Genomic DNA, 20,901 nt, shown 5'->3' with positions numbered 1-20,901 from the left:
AAATTAAAAATTCAGTCAATAGGAAAACGACAACATGCCCCCCTGCAAATGGGTGATGGAATTGCTCATCATAAAGAAACCAGTGCACCGAAACTCGAATATTGTCAGAATTTGTCAAAGTTGATCTTGGTTAGCTTTCGGGTTGATGGGCATCATGTTGCTTTTGATTTTGAGGCAAAGTTGGGTGGGAGATATAAAGACTTCATAGGATTAAATGAATGTACTGGTCATGCAGGGGCACTGCAGTGCACGGCCTAAACTTTGCTTTCTGCATTGACTCAAGAAGCTGATCTATTTCCTGTTAATTATACTTTATTAGTAAGTGATTTATAATTTGTTCGTATACCATTATAAATATTTTTTAGTTATCTTTAGTATATACTTTATCATTATTATTACTATCGCCCATTACTTTTATTGGTCTTTTATTAATTAACAGATTTATAAATATAATTAACAATTTTATTGAATTAAAATTATTTTTAAAAATTTATTATATTAATTATCTCTCTTATTAATTAAGATTTGATATTTTAAATATATTTTCTTATTGAAGATAACTGTTTGAAATGTTAAAAATTAAGTAAAATGATTATTTTATTAAGAAAATAGTAATTAAATTTGTCTTAATTTTTCTAAAAGATAGATAGATAAATAAAAAGGAGTAAAGGTAGCAAGAATTTTTTCTAATGTTCAGTCATCGATATTCAACCAAATGTTACTCTTACAATTGGAATATAACTTCAGATTCAAGTCAAAGTAAAAAATATGTCCAAATTTAATTTCGTTTGGATTCAATTTTGGTGTAACTTTAACAAACTATTTAAAAACAAATCAACCCAATCATGATGGGGTTAGTTTGGTTTGACTGATTGGGTCTATATTTTTTTTTTCAAAATATAGAGAAAAAATATAATATATATATATATATATATATATATATATATATATTGAGAAGTATATAAAAAATTATGAATAATTTATGTGCGCTATATATCTAATCATATGTTTTTTGTTTAGTCGTTTGATCATTTTTGGTTATATTAAGTACTAGGAAATATTTTTGAACATTGGATAATAGATCAATCAGACTAGGTCTTTAATTAATTGAATTTGTTCCTTAAAACTCGATACTCAAACTAATTACATTATATATGTTATTTAAATTAAATTAAACAAATAATATGAACCAATTCAAAATTTTTTATTTTAATTTAAATTAAATTCATCGAGTCATTAGATATTCCTGTATCAGCTTACACTCCTAATTACAATTAAACAAGGAATTGTAAACAGTAGTCGCTAACTTCATTGAATTTGTTATTATTGTCTAGGTTAGTAGACGGTAGACAAACATTTGCATTTTACATTCTAATTTAAAGGATGGAAAATTTTATTGACATTGTGAAATACATTTAAAATTAAGTAGTTATGCATCTTTTTTTTTTATAATAATGTTGAATATATTTTATATTAAATTTAACACTTTTAATTTTAACTTTTAAACAATAACGTAATAAATTAAAAAATTGGTATGTGTGTCAATTTTTTAGGATAACGTCAATGAAAGACATCAAAACAAAAGTTTTGCAAAATTATTATGACTAAAACTATTTTTTTAAGGGACTAAATAAAAAAATCATAAAAATATATTAAACCTTTTTGAATAATAGTTAATTTTGTTTATTTTAGTTATTGTTATTGTGTTATTATAGTTAAGATGCTATGAATTTAAGGTTAGATTTTGTTAAATTAGTTTCTAAAAACTTCTTTCCCCTAAAGTAATTATTATTGAAATTGTTAACATTATTATATAAGCTATAAATCTAATATTATTATGTAATTAAATATGTCAATTAGTATATAAGTTTTCAGTTATATAATTTTCCTTGAAACTTTTGATTCTAAAAAACATTGAAATTTGAAAGCAAATAATATTTATAATATTTTAAAAGCATATTAAGTAATTAATTTTTTAATACTTTGCTGTTTTGATCTATTCCAACATTTATCATAGGTTAGAAAAATTTACCAATGAGACAGTTATTAATTAGAAGAGAGTAAGCTACAGCAAGGGACGTAATAATAATAATAATAATAATAATAATAATAATAATAATAATAATAATAATAATTCCTAATGCTACTAATCGATTAATTAATAACTTTTTTATTTATTTATTAAAAACATTAAAACTTAACAATATTTAAAGGATTAAATAAAGGCCTTAGTTGCTCTTTAGCCTAGGCTAACCCTAATTTAAAAGGCCAAATACTTTTATATTCAAGCATTAAGGAGTTTTGTTTACTTAAAGTTTTAAGTTCGATTTTATGAATAAAATAAAATAAATAAGTATTGGTAGAGTTTTACTTTTTAATATAAATTTACTCAATTCCAATTAGATTAATCGAACTAGGATGTAACTTAAATTTTGAAAGTTTAAGGAAAAAAACTACTTGAAAAATATGATTTTAGCCACGAGAGTTGATCTTGGGTCCATCGTAAGATTTGAATATAGAAATTAATAAACCTTCACCCAATTTAGGAAGCCAAAAAACAGAAAAAGCTAGGTTATTGGTTGAATTGCTCAAGTAACATGATTTTTACCATTTAATAACTCGTTCTATATTGGTATGTCTTTTCCTATAACCTAATTAAATCATAGATGAGTGAGTAGAATTTTAGAAAAGTTTTATGAAGACAAATATATATACATACATGTTGGATGTGATTTGGAGGATACGGTTGTTCCTATAATTGCTGTTTGCCGATAGCTATTTAATTTAGAAGAAGTCGAACTTGCATGTGTGCTGCTACACCTTCTAGAGAAGTTGCATGAAAAAAGAAAGGTTAGGTTTCCAATCATGTTTTTCAGATCTCTGTCCACCCACATGTTAACAAGTTTCTTATAAGAAAAATTAATCAAATATACAATCATTTTTGTCACATAAAAATTTAACATTAATCACTAATCACTAACATGACATGTTTAATCCATTGTGGGTGCCACATAAAAGCTGTCTTAGAGATAAAAAGAGAGGAAAATGAGTCAAGGAACAAAAGAAAGATAACTAAAGATCGAACACGTGGTATATCCTAACAACGCCTCACTATTACTTGACTGAGAAAATCGAACAATAAAAACTAAAAATATGAATTTCAATAAAATTAAAAAATGTTTTTTAGAGACCCAAAATTAAAATGAACTAATTTTACTAAACTACTGTAAGAGTATGTTGGGTATTGAATAACACAATGCATGATTGAACTGAAAAGTGAAAATTCAACCAAGTTACGGTTTGTTCAATCGACAAATTGTTTACAACACACGAAACAAGCATTGCACAATTTTAACTCTTACTTTAAACTCTTTGTTCATATCTTGGTAACAGTGAAACTTACTGGAGAGTAGTAACACGGGCTCAAGCAAACAAGAGCAGAAAATGGAACTATTCAACTACCAAACCAAACTAGAGTTCGAAGGCCCAACATCTGAAAAGCCGAGGATACAAAACCCAAAATATGAAAAAGAAATGCATGAATAAGAATTATATAATTAAATAGTGTATTTAATCATTCATAATTATTTTATAGAGATAAATTTTTATTATTTATAATGATTTATTAAATTTGAATGAAATTTTATTTTATAAAAAATTACTTATTGTATAAAAATAATTATTATAATATAAAAATATTATTTTTAATGCTTAAAATTAAAGTTAAGCATATAAAAATTATAAAAAAATATAATAAATACATATTTTTAATAAAAAATTATTAGTATCTAAAACTCAATTGAATATTTTTATAAAAGAATGTATTTCATGTAAATTCTTAAATAATATGGTTAAGAAGAAAAAGAAAAAGAAAAGGAGGCGTGGGTGTGTGGTGATTCCTTTATATAAGTATCGTCCACCATTTCTCTCTCCCTTCAATTCAACTTGGGAGTGAAGGGACACCTCACCCACTCAGTTTCGTTCTTAACCTCCAAAAATCATTCATTCATTCATTCATAATTCATTTCCAGTGATAACCATTTTCTCTTTCTCTCTCTCTCTATTGTTGGATCATATCACCTCTGAAGAAGCTCCTCCACCTATATATATATATATATATATATAACCCTTCAAACCTCACTCATTCACTTCACCAATTTCTCTTTCTAGAATCTTAACCAAAATTTCCCTCTTTCCTTCGAATCTGTAACTCCTGAAACCGTATCTATCCATTTGAATCCAAAAACTCTTACCCTTTCCCTCATACTTCTCTCACACCCACAATTCAAAAGATTAGAACTTTCCAACACGCCTTTTCCTAAAACCCCAATTCAACAGTTTTCCCCTTCAGAATTAGCGTTGCCTCATGGCGTCATCTCTCATCTCAAACCCACCGGCTACCACGGATCGGTCTCGTGACTCGCACAGAACAAGGAAGAAGAAGAAATCCCAGCCCAAGCATCCACAGGAGCCGAGCCACGCCAAATGGAGATCGCAGGCGCAGCAACAGCTTTACTCCTCCAAGCTCCACCAAGCCTTAGCCAGAGTCAACATCTCCGGCGACGCACCGCGCCGCGGGAGAGCCGTCCGGGAAGCCGCCGATAGGGTCCTCGCCGTCGCTGCCCGTGGTAAAACCCGGTGGAGCCGAGCCATCCTCACGAACCGGCTCAAGCTCAAGTTCAGAAAACAGCCCCACAAGAGACAGCGGGTTGTTGCGCCGGCCCGGTCCAAAAAAACCCGGTTCAGCGTTCTCCGGCTCAAGGGAAAAACCCTCCCAACGGTTCAGCGAAAGGTTAAGGTCCTGGGCCGGTTGGTTCCCGGTTGCAGAAAAGAACCGCTTCCGGTTATACTCGAAGAAGCCATTGATTACATACCCGCACTTGAGATGCAGGTTCGAGCCATGACGGCTCTCGCTGACTTACTCTTCGGCTCTTCCTCCGCCGCCGCCGCCTCTTCCTCCGCCTATGCGCCGCCGAGTTGATGACACGTGTCACATATTTTTTCCCGTTCTTAATTTTTGTTATTATTTGCCTCGTTTTCTTCACCCTCTCTTGCAAGTAAAGGTTTATTATGTTAATTGTTGAGTACATACTTATATATATCTTCTTTTCATTTTTATTTTACCTTTCAAGCAATTTAATCACATACTTAGCTTGGAACGTTTATCAGAAATAGCCTTTTTAACTTCCTTAAACAAGGATGATTTATCGTAATGTAACATCAGTTATAAGCTTTTGTGCCTTATAGCAAAAAGTTGTGTTCCCTTGTTTTTTCTTTTTTATGTGTGGATGGTGAATCTTGTCTATGGTTCTGTTTTGATTCTGAAAGGAAGTTAAATAGAAAAGGTTGTAGCACTCATTTCTTGCTTAAATTAAACGATTGATTAATTAAGCACAAATTGTATAGTATTAGGGTAATGTGATGAAGTATGTATGTTATAGCTAAGAAGCTTCCAAAGGGTAATAAATATGCGAAGGTGAGGAATTCATGGTTTGCACTGTAAGTAGGTCACAACTGGTTAGGGCTTCAAATCGCTAGCTATTGCTTGGTTGTGTGTGCAGATTTTAAAGGGTTACTGCAATGGGCCACGACAGCTTTTTCTTAATTGGTCTGATCTTATGTTGCTAAATTCACCACTGTTTTAAACTGCATACACATCCTAACACGTGATATTTGTTGGTACTAAATTGAATTCTAGCAAGCCACTGAACACTTGGAATTTATTGGTCTTTATGTGCATAGGCCCAAGCAAGTGCGTATATATGTGAGTGCTCGATTAAATTCACATTTAAATCGATATATATTTACATTTTACATTTATCTTAACGTTATTAATTATAATTCCAGTATCATAATTGTAAATGCACTCTAAATTTGGCATTGAAATTGCATAGGTAACTCCACTAAACTAAAGTTTTGCCGAAAGTGCCAAAAACATGCTTATTCGACACATCACTATGGCCCCATGTGGCTTGTCGCCCCCACTTTGTACGACACTTGTGGCATTTTGAAATCACTCTCTTTCTTCTTTCTTCTATCTTCTTTTATATAACCCCACTCCCATTAACATCCTCTTCCAAACTTCTCTACCAGCCAGGCCCCGAAAGCCCCCATCACAGAACAGACCCCAAAACATAACAAATAAAAAAGAGGAACTTTGTTTGGGCGTTTCTGAAAAGCTTAGCTCAATAGTTCACATGCCCCTCCACATGGGGCAAATGGCATGAACCACTAATAAATTGACACGTGTCATGGGTGTTCTGAGGCTGAGACAAAAACTACCTCTCACTTTCGGTGGCAGAGAGCACACGAGTGTGCCTTAGTTTCATCGCTATCAATAGTGGTGCCTCTTTCTCCTCGACCCCATATCAGGAATTGAGGATCATCAAGGAAAAATGGTATTAGAGAGAAGGGGTAGGGTTAATTTGCCACCAAAGGCAATTGATTATTGAATCAGAGGACCACCTAAAAGCTTCAACATTTGCTGCTACATGCCTTTAAAGTTTACCACATGATGTTTCCATTTATTTATTTCAAAAATTTCAGCAATCAGTCACCAGAATTCAATACCTCCCATGTGGGTATTGAAACTTGCTTTTTATTTACATCATGGAAGGGTACCCAATTCAGGATTCTGACAGTCTCCAAAATACCTAGTGTGCCTTCGCATATGTAATTTAATTAAATATTTTTTTAAAATAAAAGCAAACGTTTTAAATTTTACTATTAAATTTATTAGAACAAGATTAAAAAAAAACGAGTTTATTAAAATAAGTTTAAAAAAATTATAAAAGTATTAGTTATTTTCATAAATTTTTTCAAATGCCTTTCAACTAAAATTTTGATAAAAAGTAGAAAAGAAATAGAATTATAAATATCTCGTCAACCGGCGCTCTTAATTAAGAAATTAATAGTTTTATATTAAAAATTATGTTAGAATACATAAATTGGTTGTATGTCTCCATATACAAGCATGGGTATTTTAAAATAGGTGACAATGGTCATTGGTCAATGTGGCGCTCGCTTAATGAAACTCATCATAATACAAATGTTACCATCACAGGAAAATCAGATTCATGAAAGGGGAAAATGAATAAGAAATTAACAAATTTATTCCCTTTGCCTTGTCCTCTCCTTCGTTCATGCGTTTCTCCAAAACTGTTTCTTATGACAAAGATATTGTCGATTAATTTACCCAAGAATGGACCAATAGTTAATTCCCCCAATCTCCTCCTAACAATTCTATGGGTATCGCTTTTAAACTTTGATCAAGTAGTTTTGTATGATATACAACCCATGCAGTAAAGGAAAAGGACAAGGGATGTTGGCATGTTATATTAATACTGAAAGGCAATTTGATTCTAATTAATTTGTCTGATGCCACCAAAAATATTTGTTACAGAGGTAAGAAACTTCATTAAGCAATACAGGTTTCAACTTTCAACATACACTTTTTCAGATATTAGGTGTAAAGTTAACACCATTATATTTTGGAATTCAATGTTTGTTTCATTTACTTTTGCTTCCAAATAATTTTTTGGTGAAAAAGATGGCGAGAGGAAAGGAATGGTGATGATTGATGTTGCATGAGTTATGTAAGAGAATGTGAAACTAATAAAAAACTTTAATATTATTTGCTAAATTAACACTAAATTTTTATAATTTAACGGTTTTGTTAATTTTCATTTTTAGAATTAAGTTAAAGTAACAAATAATAATAATAAAATTTTGATAAAAATGTTTATTTTTTTTTAACATAATACATACATACATATATATATATATATATATATATAATTAAAATATGTTTTTAAATATTTAAATATAGTTTTAGAGACTGAGATTAACAGAAATGATAATTAAATCAACGTTTCTTTAAGAAACACTTATTTGGAGTTTTGGATTTTAATGAGCTTATATGCTTTCGCTTGATGCATTTTGTTATATCCTTTTGTTTTTCACATCTATTTTGTAATCATAATATTAGTTAAATTTGATTTATTGGGGATTTAATAAATAGAAAAATTACATTGTATAGGATTTAGATATTTTTCATAGGAGAGACAATTTGTCTTAAGACAAGGTTAGCAGATATAAATGCGGACAGCTTTTCAACAGGATTCTACAATGAAAAACGTTACTAATACATATTTATTATTAATTAAAATGTATTAAAAATTACAGAATCATAAAAAAATAAAGTGACAGTCACATAGTTTTTATTTTTAATGTTTTAATTAATATTTGAAAAAGGTACTATAAAGTAAATTCTTTTGTGCTCTTATAATTCTATTCCTTTGTAGTTAATTATATTCATTTGATATATTTTTTTATTAAAAAAATCAAATTAGAAATATAATGAACACATACAACAGCAAATATTACTCTTTTGAGGAAAAAAAAAGTAAAAATTATGAGAAGATTAAAAAAATGTGTTACTGTATTAAGCTTAAATATAAATGATCAGCGACTTCACAGTTTCTTCCTTCAATGTCAAGTTAAATAGAAACATTCATGAGGTATGTTCGTTGAAAAGGGCAAAGTTTTCAAAAGCCAAAAAATAAATAAAAACTGAGCAAAAACCTAAGTGGGGGGAGGAGAAAGATGTTCAGATAGGAATAGTTCAAAGTTCAAATGTTCTTTTGACCAATGTTTTGGTTTAAGAGATAAACGGAGATGGAGAATATACTCAAATTCTATTTTTGTAATTAGAGATGTATATACCTATTATTTGTATCAAGTGGGTAAAACAAATTAAGTTTCATATAAGATTAGATTAGTTGGACACTCACTTGAGTCCCTTATATCGATTTATTATTACATTATATGGCTACTTAATTTCATGTATCTCAATGGTTGTTAGATATGAAACCTAGTCCTTTAGGTAAAGTCCTAGGTTTGATTTATAAAATGAAAAAAAAAAAAAAAAAACTTAAGAAAGATTTATCATCTGATATAACTTTATTTGATTTAACTCAAATTAACCAAGTCTACTACAAATTTCAAGGATTCAGAAATTGAGTCCCTTACGTCACCATTTAACGGGCCACTTTACCAGAAATTGTGGCACATGTTATATTATATACCTTTTTTTTATGTATAAATTTTTAAAAGATGACACCTTTATTTATCTATTTATTTAAAAATTATAATAAAATTAATTATTATTTTTTTAATTATGTTACTTAATATTTAAATATTTAAATACTTTTTACATAAAAAAATAGAAAATAAGATAAAATATTGTGTACTTAAAAATATTACTTTTAATATATCTTTTATTTTTCAAAAGAGATATCGATAAATGTTAAGTTATAATAAATTTTAATATGAATTAAGGTATTTAAATTTTTTTATGAATTAAAATTTAATTTCAATTCTTTTTTATTTTAAAAAAATTTAAATTAAATAATTATTTTGACTAAGAGACAAAAATAAAATCTTTCTTTTATCATTTTTGTTAAAGGAACACAAAAATAAACCACTATTTAATTTTTTTTCCTCAAGCAAAATATTTTTAGTTTGGGTGAGAATATATATTTTTAGCATGAAGTACTTTTTTCGCTTGAATAAATTGTTTTTTACTTAAATGATAATTCACTAAATCACACTTTAAAAGAAAAGAGAAACAAGAAAAAATAGAAAGTAGGAAAAAAAAGAAATAAACTAACAAAGGAAGAGATAATACGTAGTAGAGGAGTTGAGAGATATTATTTTTATCCCCTTTCATTTTTTTCTCATGTTGTGATTGGATGTATTTTGATGATTTATATACATAATTTTCTTCTCTTATGAAAGTTAGTGATTTCATGTTGTTTTTAATGCTTGATTATATTTTAATCAATAATATTTCAATTTAAGATCCAATATTAAAATAGAAAACAAAATTTAAATATGTATTGAATGAAATCTACTCACTGTATTATAATACTAGAAATAGATATTAATATATTAATTATTTTTAACATTAAAATATTCATTTAATAATTAAAGAGTTATTATTCATTGAATACTTTTAAAAAATTTATATGCATCTATTTCATACTTTTATTTTTTTTAACCCCAATCATATATTATTATTTTCAATCTGATAAAATTTCAACTCTTAAATATATGTACAAATATAATTAATTCTTACTAGATATTTTAATTAGGACAACAAAAGTTATAGTAATATTTACTAATCCCTTGTAAAATACAAAAACTCTATTCATCATTATTTATATAATTAATTATTAATTAGTACGCTCGGTAAAAGACTAATAGATATATAAATAAAAAGAAATGAAAAAATTATCATTAAGCAATCTCGTCACATACCATACGAGTAGACTCATTTATTGTAAAAAGATTTTTTTTTAATTATCAAAATCGGCAACATTAATCTTTTGACAACCAAATTAATGTCGCTAAAATATTTTCATACCTACTTATTCTTTATAATATAACTCTTTTGTTTGTTTAGTAAATCAAATCAAGAAAAGTAAAAAATTGATACCAAACATTTACTATATATGCGTAGCAACATATCTTAATACAATTATTAATGTAAAGTGTGAAAACGTGATTGTAAAAGAACAATGCCACTTGGAAGTTTAAAGGAGAACATTGATTAAAGGGTTTTGCTAACTAGTGAGATATCGATTAAGGTATATTTCTTCATTAAAAATTATGAGAAACAATATATTGATAATATTTTTTATAAAACATTTTTAAAAAAAAAAATGAACTAATATTGCTTTGAATAAATAAAGGATGATTAGATGTTTGGGTACCTCACCCTTTATATTTTTGATTAATTAAATGAAAAGTGAAGAAGAATTGTTGAAAGAAGCAAATTGTCTTTCAACTCACCTAAAATTTTATGTAACCAAAAAAAGCAAAATGTCATTCATGACAGGCATGTATTATTAATTATTCCGCAATTAAAACTTGATTTTGAAATCTTGATCCTCCAAGACCAAAGTGCCGAATCAAACTTGCAGCACTAACTCTTTGAAACATAATGATAATTAAATAGGAATATACCACCTCCACAAAGCATCAAATTATTAGTGCTTTGCTTATGGCATACAACGGTGCCTCAAAGCAATTGTCGTTACATAAAATCAGTAGCTATCAGTTTTGTGCTTTATGACCTCACTAACTATATAAAAAAAGTTAAGTTAGAATAGCTTTTAGAACATAGATTAACGAATAGATTGCGTAACCATTTTGGTTATTTTATCATGTTTGTAAATTTTAGGTTGGTAAAGTGGTAGAGATGAGGATGAGAAATCTTTGTCCCAGGTAACTGAAACATTAAGGTTCTCGATTGCTTTGATATTGCTACTCTTGATCATTTCTTTTGCGACTTGAATTTCATCGCAAGTTCTACCAAAAAAAATAATATATCATCGGGTAAAACATGAAATTGCAAGTGAAAAGAGGAAGGAATACAGACAAAGGGAGATGAAAGCTTTTTTTTTTTTCTTGATTTTAAGTATCTCTTCTTATGAAATAATTATAGTGAAATGCGAGATTGGAAGAAAATCAAAAAATAACTGAAAATATGAACAAGTAAAATAAAATATCAATTTATTCAAAACTGTAGTCTAAAATTTACACAAACGATAGGTGTGGTTATTTGTTGATAAATATATCATAAAAGTATTTAAATGACAAAATATTTACTATATGACACGATCTTTATTGTTAATTTACAAATAATAAGCATAAAATGGTATAATTTTTTTATATTTCAGAAACAGCACTTGTTTGATATATTTTATGTCGTTAAATTAACAAATTCATAAAATTCAAACCGTTAAATATCAAAGCATAAATCATATAAATTTTATGGTCTAGAGATTTTTATTATTTTCAATGGATTATTCTTTAGTTTTACATTGACACCAATGGTTGTACCAAAAAACACGATGATGATGCCACACACTTTCAAGGTAATACAAGGTCATCATCTGTTCCCTCCCTCTTCTGGTTTTTCTTTTGTTCCCCCTTTTGTTTCCTTGAAGCCTCTTTCAACTGGTAATAAATCGGCTGAAAATGAAGAGGAGCATATATATATCTATATATATATATAGCTATAAATTATGAGAATAAGGTGGTGCAAAGACGTTGAAAAATCATAGTCACATGTGCTATATGTCAAGACACACTCCAACACCATAACCATGTTGCTACCCACTTCTCTTTGCCATGTAAGCAAACCAACCCTCCTACTTATTCTCCTCTCTTTTACTTTTATAATATAAATTGCTTTTCAAATGGTCTGCGCCATGTGAGTACAACAAAAGCTAAGGTAAAGAAAAAGACAAGCATTTGAAAAATCTACATAATTTATTTAAAAGCTTTCCCTAAACCACATGGAGGGGTCATGGCTTGTCCATCAAACTCCAAGAAAAAAATAATAATATAGTGGCAAAAGAGAAAAAGAAAAAGTTAGTGTAGATGGCAACCCCATATGGTCGCCACCATACGCAGATGGGATATGGGAGGAGTTAGCTTTCAAGCATGATCCCTTGATTTTGTACATTTGCTTCGTCTTATTCCTTGCCGACAAAAATTTGCACATTTTGAAGAAATACTATGGTTTTTTTTTGCTACAAGTAACCAATGACTAATATACATACCACTTTCTGGATAATATCAACTCTACTTTTTTTATAGTGTGTTATTGTGCACCTTTATTAATTTAGTCAAATACCAGCCATTTACATTTAAATTGGAAAATTTCTTAGTTTAATATAAATTTAATGACACTGAACACGATATAATTAACTCCGGTAGATCATTGCACACCAAAAAAATTCCACAACGGATTATTATTTATTGGCTTATATATATATATATATATATATATAGCTGGGGTTGGGGCCCGGTTTTGATGTGTCACTTCACCTAATTAACCGTGTACGTGATTTCTTCCTTTCTTTCTTTTATTTCGTGTACGTAATTTCTTTTAAGTTTAATTGGGAGTTTAAACAGAATCAATAGAGAAGGAAAGGTATGAAAGGAAAAGGAAATAAAAGTAATCCTTTATCTTCATTTGAATGCTATAATATTAAAAAAAAAAAAAAATTAGTTAAATTCAAAATTAATAACGACATGAATTTGTGATTTTTAAAAAAAATAAGTGACACAATTAACTTGATATATTATTTTATCCTAAAACCGTTCAATTTTGAGAAAACTAATAAAATAACTTTACAAATAGTTTTTGTGGAAGAATTTATCAATAATAATTAGTATTATTTCTTCATTGTATGCAGTTATTTACAATAATTAAGAGAATTTTAAGTAAAAATAATTTAAAATATATTTAATTTCATATCTTAAAATTTGAAAAATATAATTTTAAAATTAGGGAAGTAATATAATTTAAATATTTTTAAAGCAAGAAAACTGAGAAGGCAATCTAGCTAGTGCATAAGGGTCTCATCAGGTGGGGTTTGGAGAAGATGTACATGTACTAGTTTTATTCCTTCAAATAGAAAATTCATCTTTAAGATATGAAGCCGCGACATCCAAATTACAAAAACAGTAACCATTTCATCTAAGTTCTCCCCTTTCAATGGAAAAAAAGAAAAAACTCCATTTACCCTGAAAAAAATAGAAGTGATGGTAAGTACATGATAAGACAGAAAAAAATAGACTTAGACCTATGGAACCATTTCAAGAAGAAATAGTTTCACCTAGTGGCATATTCTTTACATCCACCAACATATTACAGAATGAATATCAAGCTAGATCACTAAATATTTACTACAGGAAATGACCTATTTCGGATTTTTTTTTCATCTCCGGTCAAGTCTTTATCGGAGAAGTTCCTCTTTAATTTGATTACATTTGGCCATAGCCTGAATTGACCATACATATATGCAGTAAATATTGGTGGCACCAGCTACATTTCTGCATTTAAAAATTATGCATTACCATTAATTAATTCGAGATCCAACGTTGCATATTGTCCACATGATAAAACACTAAATCTTCCTATCAAGAACTTATGAATAGAGCTTCCAGCTAGCAGCCAATTAATCTCTAAGCAATTAATCATTTAGAGGATAATTAATAAAGTGGACTCTCTTTTTTTACTAGCATTTGTTTTTATCGAAACTGTTGTAGACAAGGAAATGCCAAAGGATGAGGTACTTTAAAGTTTTAAACACTATCAAGAGATGGGGACCAACCTCCTAAGCTTGGGCACTCCAATCAGTACAACCTTTTCACCGAACTAGTTGTCCCACTTACACACATGGGAAGACAAAATGTTTGACGGGCTATATTTAAAAAGAAATTACCACATTTTAAAATAAATATTAAATTTAGTTTTCCCTTTCACTGAGGAAAAGTAAAGAGAATATTTCCATTCTTGAGGCGCAATGTATTGTGTTTATAAGTAGAGAGCATTTTTTTTCTCTTCATGTGGTGCCCTTACCTTGCGTATAGGTAAAAATAAACTCTACTCATGCCTAAGCAAGATATTTTCTTCTCATAGAGGATAGACCGTTTAGATATTATATTGCATTTTTCAAACACGTACAATGGAATTGGATGCACTAATCGCACATGATACAAGGTACTCTTACTAGGGGTGCTAGTGTAATAGGTTGAAAAAAGTCTATCTTAAAATTTTGAAAAGGTAATTGATTTATATTCGAACTCAACTTGATTAAAATTTAATAATGTATGGACTATATTTGGCAAAACTCATTTTATTAACATAGTATATAAATTATTATATACAACTAAGTTATACAATAAGAAAGGTACAGAATTAAAATTAAGATGTATTTTATATTATATACTTTAACACAAATAATATTGATATAAATATTATTTTATTTTATTTTAAATTTATTGATTAATTAAAAAGATTATTATTGATACATAATTATTAAAAATATATATAAATTTTAAAAAGAAATATAAGTTACTGAAATGAATTGAAGCGACTCAAAGTGTATAATTTAAACTCATGCCTCACATACTCAAAAGCTAATTTCTGAAATTCAAACTTGTTAAAATTAATTTTAGCCTTTTTTTAGGTCAACTAATTTTAGGCTTAATCAAGCTATTATAAGACAAAATAGGTTGTGAATATCCTACCTCTTACCATATTCTACATATCCGTAAAAGTGAATATCTTAATTGGGAAGTCTTATGTCAATAACTATATAACTAAAACAAAGAAACATACAACTATTTGGCGAATTTTCCGTTTATGTAAATTGTGATAAGTGATTGTTTGAGGAAGGCAAGGCATGCAAGGAGAGGGGGAGGAGGAGACAAGAGAATAAGAAAGGGGCGGAAAATCAAACTTACACATTTACAATTAATGTCTCGCAGTTTAATCAATTGAATTTACTCAAAGGAACAACTAGTTTTCTACTTTTCTTAAACTTAGACCATATGATTATGAAGTTAAGCAAGCTATGTAAAAATGTTTCATCAGGTTATGTTTGAAAGTGGAAATTAAAAAAAAATATTTTTAAATCAAGGTAGTTATATAATATTCATAAAAAAATAAATAAATGTGTTAATATATCCTTTTGTATTTCTATTTTAAAAAATTAAATTAGAGAATATATATTAAAAAATATCCAAGATTCATTTCCAAACATACCTATACAACAATATGTGCTCCAATTGAAAGATATTTGTTATGAGGGAGATCGCAGATGACCCAATAAATCAAGGGGAAAAAAATTATTTAATTGATCACCCACCCTTGAACTGTTATTGACTACAATGAAAGTGCTTTTATTTAATCAATGGATATATCTCGAAAATGTCCAGAAGCCAATTTTGTTCTGCCTTATTATTTAACGGAAACTTAACATGATACAGTTGAGAGGGATCTTGTTAGAGGTCAAGAGAATTGAATTGAAGTGTGTTTCGTTGTCGATCATGATTAAATATCATTATCTTTGCTTAAATGTTGCTTTCTACTGTGCATCACAGCATCAACCAAAAGAGTAAACAAATAAAATAAGTAAATACAGGGAATATATATATATACACACACACAAGAGTATTGTGGTGTTTTTAACTATTTTTTCAACAAAAAAAAACTAAAAATAAATTTTATTTATTTATTTTAAATTTTGGTAACCTCACATGCAGTGCCATATATAATCTCATTATCTATTTCGGTCTCTTTATATATAGATATATTAATCGATTTATGACACTCAATTGGGGTGCCATACATCATTTTCTATAGGTAGGATAAGAGCTGTATCTTACTTAAGATGATTAGTTGCATGATTATTATGTTTTGTGATTTTGTGAACAAGTTGATTGGCCCTGTTTTCCATCTTATCCTTTTAAGTGGCCAAACTACTTTTTTTGATCCAATTCATAGTCACTTTGTATTGGCTACAATTAATTGACAAACTTAATGCAATGACAATTTGACAATATAAGTTGTTGCCGTCAACCTCTTCAATCTATTATTATTGGTAGTATTTTGTGGGCAGTTTTAGTAATTTCATTTGTCCCCAAAGTTCTCTCAATTTATCCCTCAACATTCCAAATAATAATAGTCTTTTCTTTTCCATGTTTTGTATATTCTTTTCCATGATTAGTTGCTTTTTCTACATACATATATCTCAAAAATATATATATATTTAAAGATGTCTACTTTTAATGATACAATAAACATTTTCTTTTTAATTTTTGACAACTTAAATCTATTACTATTATGGTGAAAATTGAGATAATGATTTCCTTTCAATAATTTCTCTTGTGCATGGATTATGTAGCTTTTGAGAAAGGAGCAAACATGTCGAAAAGAATTATATAGCAAATGTCAGTTTCCCAGAGGACAAGTGCATGTTCATGTGAAGAAAAATCTAAAATTCATCCAACAAAATATAAAATTCGAATTTTATATTTTTAACCTGCAAAAATTTCATAAAATTAAACTTTTATTAGACTTAAGCATGATTTTATGAGTAAATTAAATTTAAGTATATTTAACTTGATTATTAAAGTTTATTGTTAGCCTCGAATGAGGTAGACAATCTATTTTATTAGCTTTATATTGAAGCCTAACAGCCCATCTGAGAAATGCTATGTTCTAATACTTGGTTTTCATGAAATGAAAATAAAAAAGGATTCCAAAGGATATGATGATGACATAAAATAAAATTACCTAACTTTCATTTAGGTATTTTATGATAGGTTATTGATGAATACTATAAAAATTATAATTGAAGAATATTAGTAATATTATTAATAATTTTTTTTAAAATTTGCAAGAATTTAGTAAGAAACTGATTTATTATTCTGATAATATTAAAACTGAGATGAAGCACTATTTATATATAAAAAAAAGTAGCAAGACAAGCAGGACAACCTAATCAAATAGATAACTGACTAACTATGTTGGAATTAGTAAACCATCTAACTAGCTGGCCCCAGTGGCCCGTTATGTTTCATAATATACTCTCATAAAAATTATGCTTAATTTCTCAATCAAAAATATCGTTGATTAGTATTTATTTTTATGAAATAAAAAGTAAGATTTTTAATTCGTTATTTGATAAATAAATGAGATAAATAAATGTTAATAGAACAATAAATCATGATTTAATTGTTTTTAATCTGTACTCAGACACGTAATAAAAACTTATACATAATAAATTTTTTATTGAAAATTATAAAATATTACACATTTAACGAATTAAGAACATTAAATATAATATTTTTTTAATGAAAATTTTCTATTTGTAAACTTGTTCTTAAGATTATAATTATTCATTGTTTTAGTCTTTGATTTTAAATCTTCATTTCATCTCTCATTTTACAAAATAAATATAATTTTGCAAAGTTTTTTTGTGAAATTTAAGGAAAAATAAAAATAAAAACTAAATTGAAATAAAAAATTTAAAAAATCAAAAACAAAAAATATTAATTTTACCTTAATATAAAATTAATATTTTATTTATTTTTATAAAAAAAATGTTTTAATTTTTTAGGTAAAGATAAAATATTTATCTTGCTATTTCTTCTTTATTGGAGTCAACTCTCAAATTAATATCAATGAATGAAATTGAAATGATTGATTTGTGAGAGAAAATAAGATGTATAGTGGCTTTGATAATTTATCATTTATAGGAGAGAGAAAAAGTATGCTACTGGGGCGTGCTTTTTTATTTTCTGTTCTCACATGGTCTGATTTTCAGTACGGAGAATATCGCTTATGGCAAAAAAAAAAAACCATTTTATTTCTTCTCTCTCTCTCATTAATTAGTTAATATAATTTATACAGAAGGTGAAAATATTCTTTTGAATAATTTTAACTATACTTTTCACTCTTTCTTTTATATTCATGAAGATAAGTACAAATAAATAATTTTTTGTTTTTACTCATTCAAAAGCATTTTTTATTCTGTATTTCATCTCTGGTCCAAGCATTCTCTAAACTTATGACCTATTGATCGTGACGCCTTCAAAAGTTTTGGAAACATACTCGAAAATTTTTATTACAAACATTTTTCTTACAAGCCTTATAAGAATTTAATCATTATTATTTATGATATCTCTCCTTTTCTGTGTTCAGTGCACATATTTAGCCTTTTACAAATATCAACGTTATGGAAAAAAACATAATCAACCTTTTATGTTGATCACTTTTCTTGTGTAGCTATCAGCTTTCAGAAGGGTTGAGTACCCTTGTACTCATCTTTACAATTTGGCTGATAAAAACATTATTCAAATTTTATTCTATAGATAATGGAGTGCATAAGTACATTATTCTAAAAGATTTTGAGGCTTTGACATAATTGAATTCAAACGGTGCCCCTTATTCTTTCTCCCTTCTAATCACATCTACAAATTAATATAATATTTTGGGAGGAACCTTTGATAGAGAATATGGCAGCGCAACCATATACGGTTCATTTGTGATGGTAGAGTTCATGTATGGTGGTTTCACTAGCCGTCATTGGCAACTCATAAAGCATCAAATTATTAGGTTATGGTCCTGCTCACTTACCCATGTCTTCGTTAAGCAATCTTGAGCTAAGTACACCTTTTTCCTCCCTAGTCTTGGAGGCTACGTCTATACATTGAATTGAGCACCTGGTCCAAATGAAAATGATATCCATTAAACAAATGTAAACCTAATCCAACACCGGAGATAAGATTATTCACTTATGTTAGCAAAGACATGGACAAATTTATGCTTTAATTTGAAGTCTAATCATTTTCCAACAATATCATGAAGCCACCCTACGGCAAATAATGGAACAATCATACATGAATAATAATAATGAGCTTTTGGTTTTAGGATATATTCAACTACATAAATTTGAGACTGATTTTCGATTCAAAATGAATTGAGAAAGGAGATGTAAGACACACTATTCGGCAGTTAAGGCCTTTTTTTTTATAGGAATGATATGGATTTGGATTGGTGACACAAATGGTTGGGACACCCCAAAAACTCCATTCATTCTTCTGTTTTCCTGGATAGAAGTTTCTGTTTTTGGGTCCATCCCTCTGCATTTCTCATTTGATCTTTACATATCTTCAGTCAGCTACCAACCATGATGTTGACATGTTCAACTCATTCATCAAATATACACACACATACATATCCATGTTCAACAGAAATGCTCGAGAATACATTTCTCCAACTCACTAGTTTTGTAGGTTCTTTATTTTTGGATAAATTTTTTTGAAAAAAAGACTTATCTAAAAGTTTATCCACACAAATTTTTATTAAATAATGAATGAGATTCATATCATATAATGAAATCAACATAAATTTCAGTCAATAATATATGCACTGAGACACGTCATTTTTTCAGGTTTTCTTAATTTTGGGGTTCTTGGGTTCAGGTTTGGACGGGTTTACATGATGGAATATGAAATCCATTAAAGGGGGGGAGGGCCCAAAGGGTAGCATCCCTGAACACACCGTGTGTTTTTTAATGGTACAATCGAATCTTGCTTTACTACCAAAAACAAGTGACATGCCACTTTTCTCATTTGAAACCGATAAATCCGTTGAAAATTTTATATATTCTCAAACTTTTTTTAAAAAAGAAAACCACGAGCAAATACTCTTTAGTGACATTTGTTGCAAGATGAAAAACTACAGTCCTAAGAATAATTGTCTTTAAGTCTTAATTTAGAGCTTTGTTATCTCCATTGATCCTATTTTATGAAGAATGCTTTTGATTTTAAAAAATATTTTTAAAAATCCTGTTACTAGGAATGCTATGTTTGTATAAATTAAGAAACATGTTTGATTAAATTCTAATATTTAAAAAATAATTTTTGAAATTCAAATGATAAGAGAAAGAAAAGAGTTGAGAATTAATAACTTCCAACACTTTCAGATAATGTAATGTTAACAAAAGTCAATTGAAATATGAAGATAACAGCACATTCCTCATAATCAAATATGCCAAAGAGAAAAACTGTTAAAACTTTTAACAAACGTGAAAATGATACATTCCCACGTTCATATTCTCATAAGTCATTTTGCAAAACCTGAAACAAACGCGAATTAAATTTGCTTGTGTTCATTTTATTTTTATTTTTTGGTCAACACTTACATGTTGACTTAATCACAAATATAGAAAGTATTCTCAATAGGTTTCCAAACCCTATACTGGTAAAGTTGGCCCATATGAAAATTTATTTTGTCAAGTGTAGCAATATTTTTTGGTCCAGTGAGTTTATAATAATATGGTTTTTGGTCGATTAATTGTTTTTAAATATGGATTGTTTGTCTTATGGAAATCCAATGTAGGGCCCATTAGGGAATAACAGAGAACCAAACCAGAATGTGGGCTTAGAAGTGGGCTGAAAGTAATGGATGGACCCAAAACAAAACGACGAGTAATAAAGAGTAGTGTGCTCGATTGAGAGGCGCTGTGA

The 20,901-nt window shown here is 28.4% G+C and overlaps 1 protein-coding gene across 1 annotated transcript; it reads left to right on the top strand.

Moving 5' to 3' along the window:
- Positions 1 to 3,943: 3,943 nt before the first annotated feature.
- LOC113852643 (transcription factor bHLH147-like) lies at positions 3,944 to 5,255 on the top strand. Its single transcript, XM_027482968.1, has one exon. The coding sequence runs from the start codon at positions 4,367 to 4,369 to the stop codon at positions 4,979 to 4,981; it is 615 nt and encodes a 204-aa protein (XP_027338769.1). The 5' UTR covers positions 3,944 to 4,366; the 3' UTR covers positions 4,982 to 5,255.
- The last annotated feature ends 15,646 nt before the right edge of the window (positions 5,256 to 20,901 follow it).

Source organism: Abrus precatorius, unplaced genomic scaffold, assembly GCF_003935025.1.
Source record: "Abrus precatorius isolate BTA unplaced genomic scaffold, Abrus_2018 Scaffold10, whole genome shotgun sequence".
NCBI classification, from domain to species: Eukaryota; Viridiplantae; Streptophyta; class Magnoliopsida; order Fabales; family Fabaceae; genus Abrus; species Abrus precatorius.
The sequence above is the reverse complement of the archived record's forward strand: the minus strand, read 5'-3'. Positions and strand labels throughout refer to the sequence as shown.

Coding starts and splice junctions, on each gene's coding strand:
- LOC113852643 (XM_027482968.1), top strand. CDS start 4,367: ATGGCGTCATCTCTCATCTCAAACCCACCGGCTACCACGGATCGGTCT.